Source organism: Paraphaeosphaeria sporulosa (assembly GCF_001642045.1).
Source record: "Paraphaeosphaeria sporulosa strain AP3s5-JAC2a unplaced genomic scaffold CC84scaffold_5, whole genome shotgun sequence".
Taxonomy (NCBI): Eukaryota; Fungi; Ascomycota; class Dothideomycetes; order Pleosporales; family Didymosphaeriaceae; genus Paraphaeosphaeria; species Paraphaeosphaeria sporulosa.
Genome location: NW_017253364.1, coordinates 231,114 through 243,836, shown reverse-complemented (window position 1 = coordinate 243,836; position 12,723 = coordinate 231,114). Strand labels below are relative to the sequence as shown.

General features: G+C 53.9%; 6 protein-coding genes across 6 annotated transcripts; 3 read left to right on the top strand and 3 right to left on the bottom strand.

Annotated features, from left to right (window-relative positions):
• Positions 1–1,321: 1,321 nt before the first annotated feature.
• CC84DRAFT_722259 (AMPKBI-domain-containing protein) lies at positions 1,322–3,621 on the bottom strand. Its single transcript, XM_018187171.1, has 3 exons — positions 2,476–3,621; positions 1,601–2,234; positions 1,322–1,550 (listed from the first exon to the last, which is right to left on the bottom strand). The coding sequence occupies exons 1-3, from the start codon at positions 3,393–3,395 to the stop codon at positions 1,500–1,502; spliced, it is 1,605 nt and encodes a 534-aa protein (XP_018035798.1). The 5' UTR covers positions 3,396–3,621; the 3' UTR covers positions 1,322–1,499.
• A 1-nt stretch (position 3,622) lies between these two features.
• CC84DRAFT_722455 (uncharacterized protein) lies at positions 3,623–4,544 on the top strand. The gene is made up of 2 exons (XM_018187172.1): positions 3,623–4,052; positions 4,141–4,544. The coding sequence occupies exons 1-2, from the start codon at positions 3,849–3,851 to the stop codon at positions 4,420–4,422; spliced, it is 486 nt and encodes a 161-aa protein (XP_018035797.1). The 5' UTR covers positions 3,623–3,848; the 3' UTR covers positions 4,423–4,544.
• A 121-nt stretch (positions 4,545–4,665) lies between these two features.
• CC84DRAFT_1092643 (uncharacterized protein) lies at positions 4,666–5,738 on the bottom strand (the record flags this gene model as incomplete). The annotated part of the gene is made up of 3 exons (XM_018174474.1): positions 4,666–5,290; positions 5,373–5,577; positions 5,624–5,738. The coding sequence occupies 3 exons, from the start codon at positions 5,736–5,738 to the stop codon at positions 4,666–4,668; spliced, it is 945 nt and encodes a 314-aa protein (XP_018035796.1).
• A 1,425-nt stretch (positions 5,739–7,163) lies between these two features.
• CC84DRAFT_722689 (uncharacterized protein) lies at positions 7,164–7,819 on the bottom strand. The gene is made up of 2 exons (XM_018187173.1): positions 7,347–7,819; positions 7,164–7,292 (listed from the first exon to the last, which is right to left on the bottom strand). The coding sequence occupies exon 1, from the start codon at positions 7,717–7,719 to the stop codon at positions 7,411–7,413; it is 309 nt and encodes a 102-aa protein (XP_018035795.1). The 5' UTR covers positions 7,720–7,819; the 3' UTR covers positions 7,164–7,292; positions 7,347–7,410.
• A 504-nt stretch (positions 7,820–8,323) lies between these two features.
• On the top strand, positions 8,324–10,146 carry CC84DRAFT_1144790 (uncharacterized protein). The gene is made up of 4 exons (XM_018176470.1): positions 8,324–8,834; positions 8,887–8,927; positions 8,980–9,094; positions 9,141–10,146. Exons 1-4 carry the CDS (start codon positions 8,556–8,558, stop codon positions 9,693–9,695), a joined length of 990 nt encoding a protein of 329 aa, XP_018035794.1. The 5' UTR covers positions 8,324–8,555; the 3' UTR covers positions 9,696–10,146.
• Positions 10,147–11,303: 1,157 nt separating this feature from the next.
• On the top strand, positions 11,304–11,690 carry CC84DRAFT_1050147 (uncharacterized protein; the record flags this gene model as incomplete). Its single annotated transcript, XM_018173460.1, has 1 exon — positions 11,304–11,690. A coding segment is annotated over one exon (387 nt), but the record flags the coding sequence as incomplete, so codon positions are not given.
• Positions 11,691–12,723: the final 1,033 nt, after the last annotated feature.

Sequence of the window (12,723 nt, the reverse complement as noted above, 5' to 3'; positions counted from 1 at the left end):
CTGCTACTCTTGCTCTGCTACTCTTGCTCTGCTACTCTTGCTCTGCTACTCTTGCTCTGCTACTCTTGCTCTGCTACTCTTGATCCTGTATGCTTGGAAATGATCCAATAAAATGATGGGAACAGCTGTTTTGATACTGAATCTTCTCAAGAGGAAACCCATCAAGCCGAGCAGCATGCAAGACGCCGCGGCGGCAAATCTCTCCCGCAGCACCTGGCACCTAGCACCTCACATCAACAATACCCCCGCGAACCGGAGTCCTCAAACCCTCAGTCTGTTGAAAATTTTAGTGTAGTGATGATGTCTTGAGCGGCTTGCAAGAGCTGCGATCAATACGATGATGATACCAGCCTCCGATATGGTAGTAGATAGTACACCAGCAGCACAAGCAGAAGGCACGAACAATGGAAGTTGACAGAGCGTGAAAACCGAGAAAACATTTTGCTTGCAGTGAGTAAACATTCTTAGTGGCAGACAGATTGTTGCTACTAGCGCTGTTCCATACCATAGCTCATACTCAATACCGCCGATCCCCGCCAAATCCGGGACATGGTGGAGCTACGACCGCCCTTGTTTCCTTCACCAACACGTCTTAACACCACGCCAAAGGACTGAGAGTGTTCTCAAAGGACTCGTGTCAAACAATACTCGACGTTAAATTTAAACAAAAGGATCTCTTTGGTCAGCTCTCTTTGGTGCAAAAGTCACGTGAGATGGGTCTTGGCGCATGGTATAAATACCGCCCCTCGCATCGGAAACCTCAGCGCAATTACATATTTCTGAGCGACACTCCCTAGCCATACTTCAACAAGTCGACACTGCAATCTCTAGCTCGCGCGAGCGCCTGGCGCCGAGGCTGCAAGCGAACTCGCCTAGCCCTACACTGTCTGCGGCACTTCAAACGCTTTGCAATCTTTAGCATGAATGAGACGTCGTTCTGGGGCCTTATTATCGAGGTTTGGTAGACACTGTAGTTCTATCCAACACTTTCCATCGAAGCAGCCAAACGTTGCACATGCCACACCATAGTTCCTATCTCTCGATACCCAATGTTCAAAGCCCACATCGGCCTTGCCTGAAGATCATCAACAAGAAAAATAGCCTCGTCTTTGCTCCCACCAAACCACCAACCAGCCCAAACCATGCCAGTTCAACTCCCTCTCTCGCCTAACGCACTGACTGATAGCACATGACACAGAGATCTATAACCCCGCCCGGAAGATGCCCAAGCATCGGATTTTTAGCCGCAAAAGGAAGAAGCTGAGAACTCGAAAAACCCTACTGGGGTATTCGCGAAGAAGAAGTAGGTGAAGGAAAAAAAAGCCTTGGGTCTCGGTCCCGGAGACCATGTCCTGCCCGTCATGTCATTGCGTCGTTCATTCGTCGTCGCATGCACTGTGCGTGACCACGCGAGATTACCGTCCTGTAATACGGCCCGACCTCCTGTTCCTGGATGATGTGAAGAGCCAGTACTTGGTTGATGCCTTTTGGGAAGCAGATCAGTAGTCTGAGTCCTCGCCCCGTGGTTTGTACATGATAGTAGTAAGGAACTGAGATTTGTTAGAAAAGACAGCGTGTACGAAAGTAATGTTATCAATACCTTCTGCTTGTACCTGGTCGTCGCACTCGTAGCAAGGATGTTATCCTTGATACTGCTCGTTGCCAGGTGATTCAATACCGTGTGATTAGGCATAATCAACACACTGCTATCGTCCTTCATCGGCGTCGTCCCGTTCAAGATACTCTTGCTAAGAAACATTGGAAGCGTGGGAGGAGCCGGCAATGCGCCGCCGGCAGCATTTGCACGTGCGAAGCGCCGCGAGTCTTCGGGGGCATCTAAATCGAGCAGGTAGCGCGGTATGCTTTGGTGGTACTGTTTAGGCGCTGGAGCTGGCACTTTTGGCTTAGGTTCAGGCAAGGGCTTCTTGACTGGCTCATGTTCGGGCGTGGCTGGTAGTACCTGCGGAGGATAGATACCGGCGGGCGCTTGTTGATCTTGGACGGGAACGGGAGCGGATTCTGACTTCTTCGATTCGTCCTTGGTGTCGGCTTCCGGCTTCGGAATATCGTCGTACGACACTTCAATATAATTGACAAGGATGTTTGTGTAATCCACCGCCGTCGGCATCTTGTCGGACGTCCGCATGTCGTTGTCGACGATGAACATGAGATGGTGAGTGCCGGGTGTGATATGTACATAGGCAGAAAGGACATCTTTCTTCTTGCTGGGGCCACTATCAGGGAATGCATGTTAGCATGTCGGTGTGCTGTGTAACCGATGGAAACGAGGCAGAAGTGACGCGTAAGAAATAGAGTTCACAGATGCAAGCCCCAGAAGATCAGCTCATGATGATTGACTGGGTCTCCGTGGCGCTGCACAGAACCACAGCCACCCGGGAAGATGCAGGCTGCCGGCAGATCATCTGCCTGAGCTCTGAAACCGGCTGGCGCTGCGAAAGGAAGCGGAGCACTTACTCTGGATGCAGTTTAAACTTCCGCTCCCAGCCTGCAAAAGTTCCAGTTACAAAAACTCGCTCACCAGGTCCGTCCCATTCAATAAGCGTCGGCACCGTCACCTGGCCCTGCGGGCCCTTGAACTCGTCGGCCAGGTCATCGTCGTCTGCGTCTGCAGTCCGGTCGCTCAGCATGGAGGACCGGCGCGGCAGGGCGCCCTCAACCTCGTCATGGTTTATGAGGCTCGTGGGGTCTGCGGGCGAGATAATGGGCGAGCCCGGGCCGACTGGCTCCTCTTCGATGGGCAGCGGCAGGCGCGGCGGGCGGCTGTAGTGCGACGAGGGGACAACGAAAGCCTCCTGCGAGGCGTCGGCGGGCTCGAGTGAGGCGGCGGAGGTGGGCTCAAACCTGCTGCTGCCATGCGAGTGCGGCTGGTCGCGCGGTATGGGCAGCGGCATGGGCGCGGTTTTCGGCGAAGGCATGGGTTTCTCGTCGACGGGCGCGGGCGCGGGCGCGGGCGTGGGCTTCGGCTTGGGCGGGGTCAGGTCGCGCGGATGGTGGCCGCGGGGGCGGCTCTGGTCGTTGCCCATCTTCTCGTTGGAGGCCGCCTTGAACGTGTCCTGGGCGGCGCGCAGCGTGTTCGTGACGTGGGCGGTGGTGGTGGCAGCCGAGACGGTCTGCGAACGGCTCCGAGGCCGGGCAGGCGCGGTGAGGGCAGCAGCGCTTTCGAGCGAGGCCGAGGGCGGGGCGACGCTTGCCTTGCGCTCGAAGACGGTGCTGAGCGCCTGGATCGACTCTCTGCGCTTCGGGTTGTGCTGCTGGGCGCGCTCGCGGTCATGATAGGGCCCATGTGACGTGGGAGACGTCACGCTGGCGACCGGGCTCTGCGGGTGACTCGAGCTCCCTCCTGGCGTGGGGGTGCGCGACGGTTGGTTGCCCATGGCGAGAGCGTGCGAGAAGAGGCGGCTGCGACTGTGGCGCGTTCCATCCAGAAGGCAGAAGACTGTCTCGAGCGCACACAGGAACAGGCGCTCGCCTGCCAATGCAGCCTGCACACGATCGATCTGCACGGCGCACAGGCCATGACCTCTATCGCGGGGCTCCCACAGTAGCTCCCCTGGCGTTGAGCTCCGCCGGTACCCTTGGAGGCTCCAGGCCCGCGACGCCGACACCGCGACATTCACGCTGGTGACGGGCAGATGCGACGGGCCATGTTCCTTTCCTTGCCGGAACCGATGCAGCTATTCTGGGAAGCAGCCGCCATGTCCGCCTAGCATTCACTCGTTCCTTCCATTCCTGCCCCTCGGTACACTACGCCCTGCAGCACCTCGCTATAGGCCAAATACTGTTCGTGTCTGGAAAACAACAAAAGTGGCTCCACAGGTCCAACTGCCATGGCCGACGCACGCGCTATCCTGTCCATCATCCTGTACTGCCTCTGGCTGCCTACGAGCAAGATCCTTTCCGCCATCATCTTCATCCTTTCACCCTTCTGGGCGCTCGCGCAATTCATCCTCCTTCCTGCGGTTTACCTCCTCAAGTCCATCTACGCCGTCGTATCATTTCCATTCCGACTACACCTACTGGAACGCATTGAAGTACGTCGAATCCATTGTTCTACAATACTAGATCAGACAGATCAAACAACACTGCCAGAGCAAGGGTATCGCGTTAACACAGCAGCAGACTATATACATATGGGTCGGAGTCGCTGGCTTGATAGGATGCATCGCCGGCACTGCCCTCTTTCTGCTCTTCAAGTTCCTCACATCGGCTTTCCACATCGATGGAACAGGGAGTGCTTCTAGGACTAGTGGCAGGACAGTGAAGGAGTTCAGAGCGACGAGGCGGGTCAAGAAAGAGCCTTACACTAGCAGCCCATCCGGCCGGAGAATCGACAAAGTAGCAGCACTTCGGAAGGGGGTTCTATCTTCGCAGCCGATTCTGGAGGAAGAGTCTGAATATTGATGCCGAGGACTGGGTCACCTCTTGTACTCTATTGCCCACAGAACACCTGATCGAATGCACCACTTCTATCGGCATCTGGCACTTCTCCAGTATCAGTACTTGTTGAGTGACGTGCCTTGGCTGTCTCATGTGCATGTGATGGCAGTTGTGGTAGAACATGGCAAGCGCTGCTTGCGGATTCCGGCTGCGCTAGCATCACCAATGGCTTGCCATCAAGATCGGTCGAGCCTATCGTTAACCAGTTTACAACCAAGACGGACCACGTAACTGAGCAGCGTGAGCTTGTGTTCCAGAATCTGGGGTTAGTGAGGGAAGATGCTTACCATCGAAGGCGCAGATGGTCAGACACACCCAGCCCAGCTCCTGTCCGTGGAGTGGTATTAAGGTCACGAGGTTGCCGACGGTCGGTAACATGACCAATATGGATCCCGTGAGAGACTTCCAGAGCAGTCTTTCGATCGACTTGAAAGATTGGTGGTTCATCGCGTACACGTCGAGACTGGTCGGTCCACCATGCGGCCTCAGAACACGACGCACGCCCCTAGCGAAGGCTGTGATGGGAGCTGCTTCGTTTGCTTGCACGTTAAATCGAAGCAAAGGCCGCAGAAGATGAACAAAAATCCCAGTCAAAAGTGTGTTGATGGCCACGTCGAAGGAGAGTAACGGGATTGTGACGCGGAAGGGTAGGCCAATGCGGCATCGTCCATCGATCTCTGACAGGTTCGCAATAGGCCATGTGAAACCGCATACAGCAATACTTCCGAATCCGCAAGCTATTGTCATCATCCCGCCAAGCCAGATCCAGTCCCGTGAACGTTTCATGTAGGGTGCTCGGAGTGCATGGGCGCGCTCGACTAGGAAAATGTACCTAGAGCTTGGTCAACATTTTGCATGGTGGCACAATGGCTCACACACAGTCATAATATACTGTATATACCGGGGCTTCTCACATTACGGCTTTGCAGCTCACATAAAATACGAGACAGATGATGATGGCAGCATGACAGACAGCTGAAGTAGACAAGCCGAGCCCACTCTCAACGATGGTTGCAGACGAGACAAAAAATATAGCCAGGCATCCGAGGATGACGACCAGAATGCGTGTGAGAGTGAGGCTCCTGATGTGCTGGTGCTCGATTTGCCTGACGCGATACCCTGTTTGTGGTCAGGTCATGTTGGAAGGTACGCAGGTAGCGCCTACCCAAGATTCCGGTTAGCAGTGCATTGCACATCAGACCACCGGCGAGGAACAACGTCCGCGACGTAGGTGGTTCACCCATGATAGTAGTTCGATGTGGGTCACCCCTGGTATTCATTGCAGTGCTGCGGTCGGCGACCAGAATGGGGCGCGTAACTGGCGTTTGTAAAATGTTTGCTGTTGCCGTAGACGGCCCCAGTAGAGCCCAAGACGCTGTGACCGCCAGCAGAGCATGACGAGAGCAGATACTCTGGATCATTTGAAGGCGGAACGTCTTCAAGCGCCGTGTGACAGGAGCATATCAAGTCGCGTTCGAGGTGGTCGAAAGAGAGGTTCGACACGCTTTAGGATAATGTCAAAGTGGAAGTCCAGGAAGGAGTGACGCATATCAACATCCACTGGAAGACGACCCGAGATCCAGGCTCTTGGCTACTGTTCGGCGATCAATTTGAGATCGAGTCAACATGCCCTAAGGTTATACGCTCGGAACAGGAAAAGATAGGCACTATGCTCCTCCGCAACTGACCATCAATGAATGGCGTGTTGAAAAGCAACGTGCGTGTAACAGTGATCAGAGCAAACAGTGGCCACTGAGCCCTTGGAGGCGTAGCCAGAACGAAGGTCCCGACTTTGTGGCGTCACACCAGAACGCCACAGAGAGAATAGGCGAATGCAAATCGGGCTCGTCGAACTACAATTGAACGCACCCAGCTCGAGACCAGTATGAAGGTAGATCTGGGGTTGCTGCGACGGGTTGTATACAAGGCCGCTGCCTAATTTGGCAGTGACTGACAACTCTCGATGCTCAATTGGCTTTTGTAGGCCTGAGTAAACCGAAGAATCCAAGGCACATAATTCATGCCTCAGACAGTGCATTCGAGAGCAACTTGATCCATACCGCATATTGAACCCTGGAGTAAGCAAACTGCCTTACATGCCCGAGAAGCGTATTCCGGGCCAGAGAAGGCGGAATGAAGAGCTATGGAGGGTAGGCGCAATTGACATTCCCTCACATTTCTGATAACGATCTAGCCACCTTACCCTCCACGTCCCTGGAGGCCAACTTTCTTCACTGCTATCGCATTATGCACTACCACCTCTTGACATCTTGCTCTCATGCGGAGTTGATGATATCGCCCAAATCGGCCGTCAGGTCTTCAGCGCCATAGCGACATCGCAGCGTGCGGACATATAGGCCAGCGTTTACCAATGCGCACAAAGGTTCGCAACGTCGGCAACGAGACTGAATTTCACAAAGGACAAAATTCAAAGTACCGTAGGCTTCACAATAAATTCCCGGGCTCTGTCGTGTAGTTGGCCACATTTAAAGAAACAGATGTACTGCTCGATAGACATGATCGACCTACAATGCTTTACGGTACCCGCTTGTTCACCCCAAATGCGGTCTGTGTCCTGGATTCATATAACTCGAGAAGAGAGATTCCGTTGACCTACCCTAAGATAAAGGTTCGGACCTAAAGCATGAGTCTGACTTACATGAGGTGCAAGACACGGTGATGCGGCTGGTCTTGACCAACTTGAAATGGACACGACAGCCTATTGATCTTGGGCAGCTGCGATAAAGCTTCAACAGGGGGTTGAAGTGTTGTTTGAATCGGTCAACTGAGAGTTCCTCTCAAACATGCATTCAACTCGGTCCTTTCGGCGTAATCTCAGATAGATGTCAGAATTGGCCGAGTTCGTCCCAGAGACTAGCGCTACGTACACGCGTCCGAATGCGTTCTGATACGTGCAGTATTGGTCGAGTTGATGAAGCTTGGTCCAGTTTGCTATAGGCTTCGGCAACTTCGGTACGATGCTTTGGCAGATTCACTGCGATGCTTCGATAGCTCCGGTAAATTCGGTATGTTCCTTCGTCGCGAGTGCAGGCCATGTATGCGGTGTTTATTGGCTATCAGTGGAATGCTCCTTTCAGCTGGATTTCGGTGTCCGCCGGCTGTCATGCGGGAACAATGTATGCCCGTTACTGGACATGCTTGCGAGCCGACGCACGTCGCCGTTCGTTTACAATGACAAGGTGAAATGAGTTGCACGGCATGACGTTGGGCGATGTCTGCTGCGCAGATATCGTCTGTCATGCTCCCTGCAGTGGGCTTGTATGATACGTAACCTCACCGGACCAATCAGATTCCAGCGGTGAGAATGCTAGAGCTACTAGGGCTTGCCTGCTATTCGTGAGACACGTTGAGTGGCTCCGTTGTGCGGGCGGGTGGCCATGACGGCGACGGCAGAAAAGACAGGCCGCGGCAGGCGCAAGGAAATGGCGCACTTCATGACGCCAGTGTTGCAAGTGTCAAGACGACGGCGGTGGTGGTCTTGAGCAAAGAACGGGAGGCCAAGCGACATGCAGGCCGTCGTCATAACGGCGATTGGCACGGCACAGCCTGCTCAGCTCGCATCAGACACCCAAGATAGACGGGCTTGCGAGGCGATGAAGCAGCACGCGTTGGTGTTCGCGGTGCTCACGGCTGCGGTGAAAGGCCGGGACTCGGACGCGCAAGCGCAACAGTCTGGCGGGCGTGCCGCGCAGTGTCAGAAAAGGCGACTGGATGGAGGGCGAGGTCGATGGTTGATGGCGGCTGTCGCCAGGGTTCACCTGCAACGCGGACTGCGCGCGGACTGCACCAGCTGGGCTTGGTCGCCTCGGCTGCGCCATAGCGCCTAATTTCCCTCTGCAAGTGCCTTCTGCTTAGCCCTGTGCTCAGCCAACCCAAGCTCTTCCAACGCCTTCCGCTCTGTACCTTTTCTTCTTCTTCGTGCCGCCCGCTCGCCGACGCACCGCCGTTTTAATACACTTCATGTCGCAGTGACCCGACATCTGCCCATTACTACATCGCTCTCAGACGCCTTGACGACGCCCTCAACCCGGACTACCGCTAAACCGCCCCCCAGCGAAAAGGAGGCCCCAGCCACGATGCGCAGAGGCATTCTCATATTCCTGATAACCACCATCGTGGTGCTCGGCTTTGCAGTACACCATGTCTGGACCCTCCTGGAGCTGCTTGTCATCGACGGCAGGGAAGATGCGATTCTGCGCGCCGAATTGCCTGCGCCGAACTCAGGCGCCATCAGCGAACGGCCGCAACTGATCCCCAAGATCATTCACCAGACATACATCAATGAGAGCATACCCGAGCACTGGAAGGGCCCGCAGCAGAGCTGCATTGACATGCACCCCGACTACGAGTACAAGGTACGCGCCGTCGCCGTTTGAAACGGATGAACATGTGCTAACGGGGACGCAGCTCTGGACGGACAAGAAGTCGCGCGAGTTTATCGCTGCCGAGTGCGTATTGAGTACGCGTATTTTGGGCGTGTGCAGTGACTGACCCCAGCAGGTACCCGTGGTTTCTCGAGACATTTGACGGCTACCCGTACCCGATCCAGCGCGCCGATGCGATAAGATACTTTGTGCTGCACCACTTTGGAGGCATCTACATTGACTTGGACGACGTACGTGTGCTTGAGTTTCTACTAGAACTTGGCTAACATCTTCCAGGGGTGCAACCGCAGCCTCGACCCGCTCCTCGCCTACCCCGCGTGGGTTCGCAAGACGACCCCCACCGGTATCTCCAACGATGCCATGGGCTCCGTGCCGCGCCACAAGTTCTTCCTTAATGCCATCGATCGTCTACCTGACTACAACCGCCGCTGGCCGCTGCCATACATCACCGTCATGGCCTCGACCGGTCCTTTGTACCTGAGCGTCATTTGGCGCCACTACATGAAGGCCCAACCCGAGGAGGCGGACCGCGTGCGCATCCTCTTTCCCGCAGAGTACAACAACCACAGCTGGAGCTTCTTCACTCACCATCTGGGGAACAGCTGGCACAACAACGATGTCAAGCTCATATTCTGGATGGCCTCGCACTGGGTCATCATCACCGTCATTGGCTTCACTCTGGGCCTGGCCCTGCTCTGGTGCCTCTACTCGACTTTTGTAGTAGCCCGCCAGGCGAACACCCACAAGGGCAAGTTTGCGTACTCGCGGATACCCTTTTACCGCCGGATAAGCAGCAAAGACATCGAATTGAACGACCGACACCAAGTCTAGCAGCCTCACTCTCCGTGCGGACCTTTCTCCCGATCTTGTTTAATGACCACATCCTTGTAATACCATATTGCTGCTGCATTTTCCGGCGCTGCTGTTGTCCGTTCGCTAGCATTTCTACCTCGACGTCTCGAGGAGTCTTCGATTTTCGATTCAGAGCTGTATACACTAGAAGATGTGGTTTGGTGTAGGCAGGCAGCTTCGGCTCCGCTATTCTTTTTATCGTCTTTTAATTGCTCAACCTTTGGGAGAGACTGGAGTCTCGAACACGCACATAGAGTACGACCATTGTTAGAAAAAGGGTGCAGATGCCCAGGGGAACGACACATCAGAAAGCGGAGGATATCACGACCTGTCTGGGCTTCTCTCAGACGCCACGAGAGCAACTGTCGTTACAGAGCCCGTGCGCAAATATCTAGTATAGCAACGCCCATTGTTGACGAATTGATCAATTATTCGGTCAGCCACCTACATTCTTCACCTCCACCTTGAGTCAAGTTGAGTGCAACAGTCTGTGCATTTTGTTTGTTTACATGTTCTCTCAGATAAAATCTCGTTTTGTCGTTCCGAAGCACGGTTCTGAGCTGTGGAACCTGGCGGCCCCGCTTCTTTGCCGGGGGCTTCCGGTCAGAGTGTCAGGAACAGGAAAGGATGGGAGGGACAGGGCGATTGCTTGTCTCACATTGGCGCACTGGTACGCGGCCTAGTATAAGGCCGAGGAGCTTTGACATCTAAGATCACTGGTTTGTAGTTCAGAAAAGGCAAGTCTTGCTCCTGTCGGTGAAAGAAGCGGTTCGTACACTGATATTTGTGGGAACGACGCTGCTTGCAATACAAGCTAAGCCAGAGTCCCAAAAGTTTCGGATGCCTGATCGTTATGCACGTCAGAAGCGAGCTCAGATACGACGCCGCTCGTATCCGTATTGAGCTCACGGCTGACCATTGGAAAATGCGTATAATTCTTTCCAATACGGAGTAACGGGAAACGAACGCCCAACCGAATGAGCTATGGCTGATTAGAAAGGCCTAGATTACGATGGACCGTGCACCAAGGAAGGTGCTACGGATCTCCTCCTTCAGACGGTCAAACCTATCGTTAGTCGCCGCCGTTCTCATCTTCACAACGGTCGCGCGTCGATGCTCAAGGCGCTGTGCGATAGTCCACTATGGTGAAGAAACGACAGCGATCACAATCGGCTGAGCACGCTGCAACTTCATCACCTCAGCCTTGAGGTTGTGATTGAGGAAGCAGCACCCAGCATAGCGCCACTTCCACGAGCTGAATCCATGGCAGCTTCGAGCTGCAAGCCACACTTGACCTAGTCATCTATTCAATTGAAAATCGTTCCAGATGGCCTACATGTAGCAGAAGAGACAGATGTGATCATGTCGCGTTTGTTGTCGAAGACTCACATCCTACATTTTTGGCGCTCACTTGCCAGCCTGTTGAATGGTAGGTCTCGCCACGGTGGGACCGAGAACGAAGTTCCACGCAGCGGCGCAGAGCAGACTCAGCCTTCCAGCATAGAGAGTGAAGACGACCTGTGGTCACAGCTCCCTTTCGCACCCGATCCATTATACGACCGGCTGTTTTCTCCACTGTCGCAAGGAGAAATTCGATTGGTTCGGATACACGGTGGGAGCAAGCACGAAGTCATCAAATGCTCTTTGAAAGTAGTTTCCCTCAGCGCTTGTCCTTCCTACGAGGCCCTCAGCTATCGGTGGGGTTCGAATCGTCAGCTTGAGACTGTCCAGCTGGATGGACATGATTTCGATGTAACACCTAACCTGGCAGCGGCGTTGCGCAAATTTAGGAAAAGGAAGAATCGACTTCTCTGGATCGACCAACTGTGCGTGAACCAAACGGACATGGATGAGCGCAATGAACAGGTGCCAGTAATGGGCCAGATCTATTCCCAAGCCAGAAAGGTGCTTGTTTGGCTCGGGGTCGATTCACATCAAGAAGCACCACTTGCTCAGCAACTGATAAGAGACCTGTGCAGCAATTTGAGCGATAAACAAAATCCGGGGGGCGATGACGGTGTCCGAAATCCTTTCGGTGGACTTGCGCTCATTACAGATCAAGTACTCCAGAATTTGCACCTGCCTCCAAGAGCATCACCTATGTGGCGAGCCCTAAACCATCTGGTCGAGCTTCCATACTTTGGACGCGTGTGGATCGTTCAAGAGATACATTTCGCTGCTTCAATGGAGATGCACTGGGGTGATACCAAGATCAGTTATCAAAAGCTCTTGAAGGTGCTTCCCTGGTTTCTCCAAGTGCAAGCTCGTGCGCTCTTCCGCGACTATCTTCTTGATCCTTCGGCGGTCTCTCTGGTACTGGACTTGAAGGCGTCGCCTAAAACTTTTGAACAGGCCCTATCAATGACTGCTCAACGGAATTGCGGCGACGCCCGTGACAGAGTATTTGGCATTTTGGGCATAGTCGCTGGAGGCGCCCCATTTGTTTCGGACTATCATAGGTCCCTGATGGAAGTGTACCTCCATACGACATATCAACTCCTGAACAAGACAATGGACCTTCGATGCCTCACTCATATCGATAATTCCGAACTCTTGAGCGACGCTTCTGTCGATGACTTCAAGCAATGGCCGAGCTGGATCCCAACGAGCTGGCAAGGAGTTGTCGGTCAATCAGACTATACCTTTCACGCTTGTGGGGTACGGGAGCTTGCCACGTTTAGTGGCGCTATGATCGATCTCGATACTTCACCTCCATCGATGACGATAAAAGGGTTTCGGCAGGGCAAAATAAGGACCCTTGGGATGTTTGCAAGTGAGGGGGCAATAATCACCCGTGATAATGAGCTCGAAACTACCATTCTGAAAATCACCGAAGCATGGCAGTTGATGCTCCAAGAGAAGGACAACAGCATCCCTTTATGGCGTTACACAAATTTCCCAAAAGTATACAAAAAATACTTCGAGAAAAGCCTCAACGACCCTCCCCTGATGGCTTTCCTTCGGACCATGCTGTGCGGTACGGAAGATCTTGAAATTTTGGGCCGGG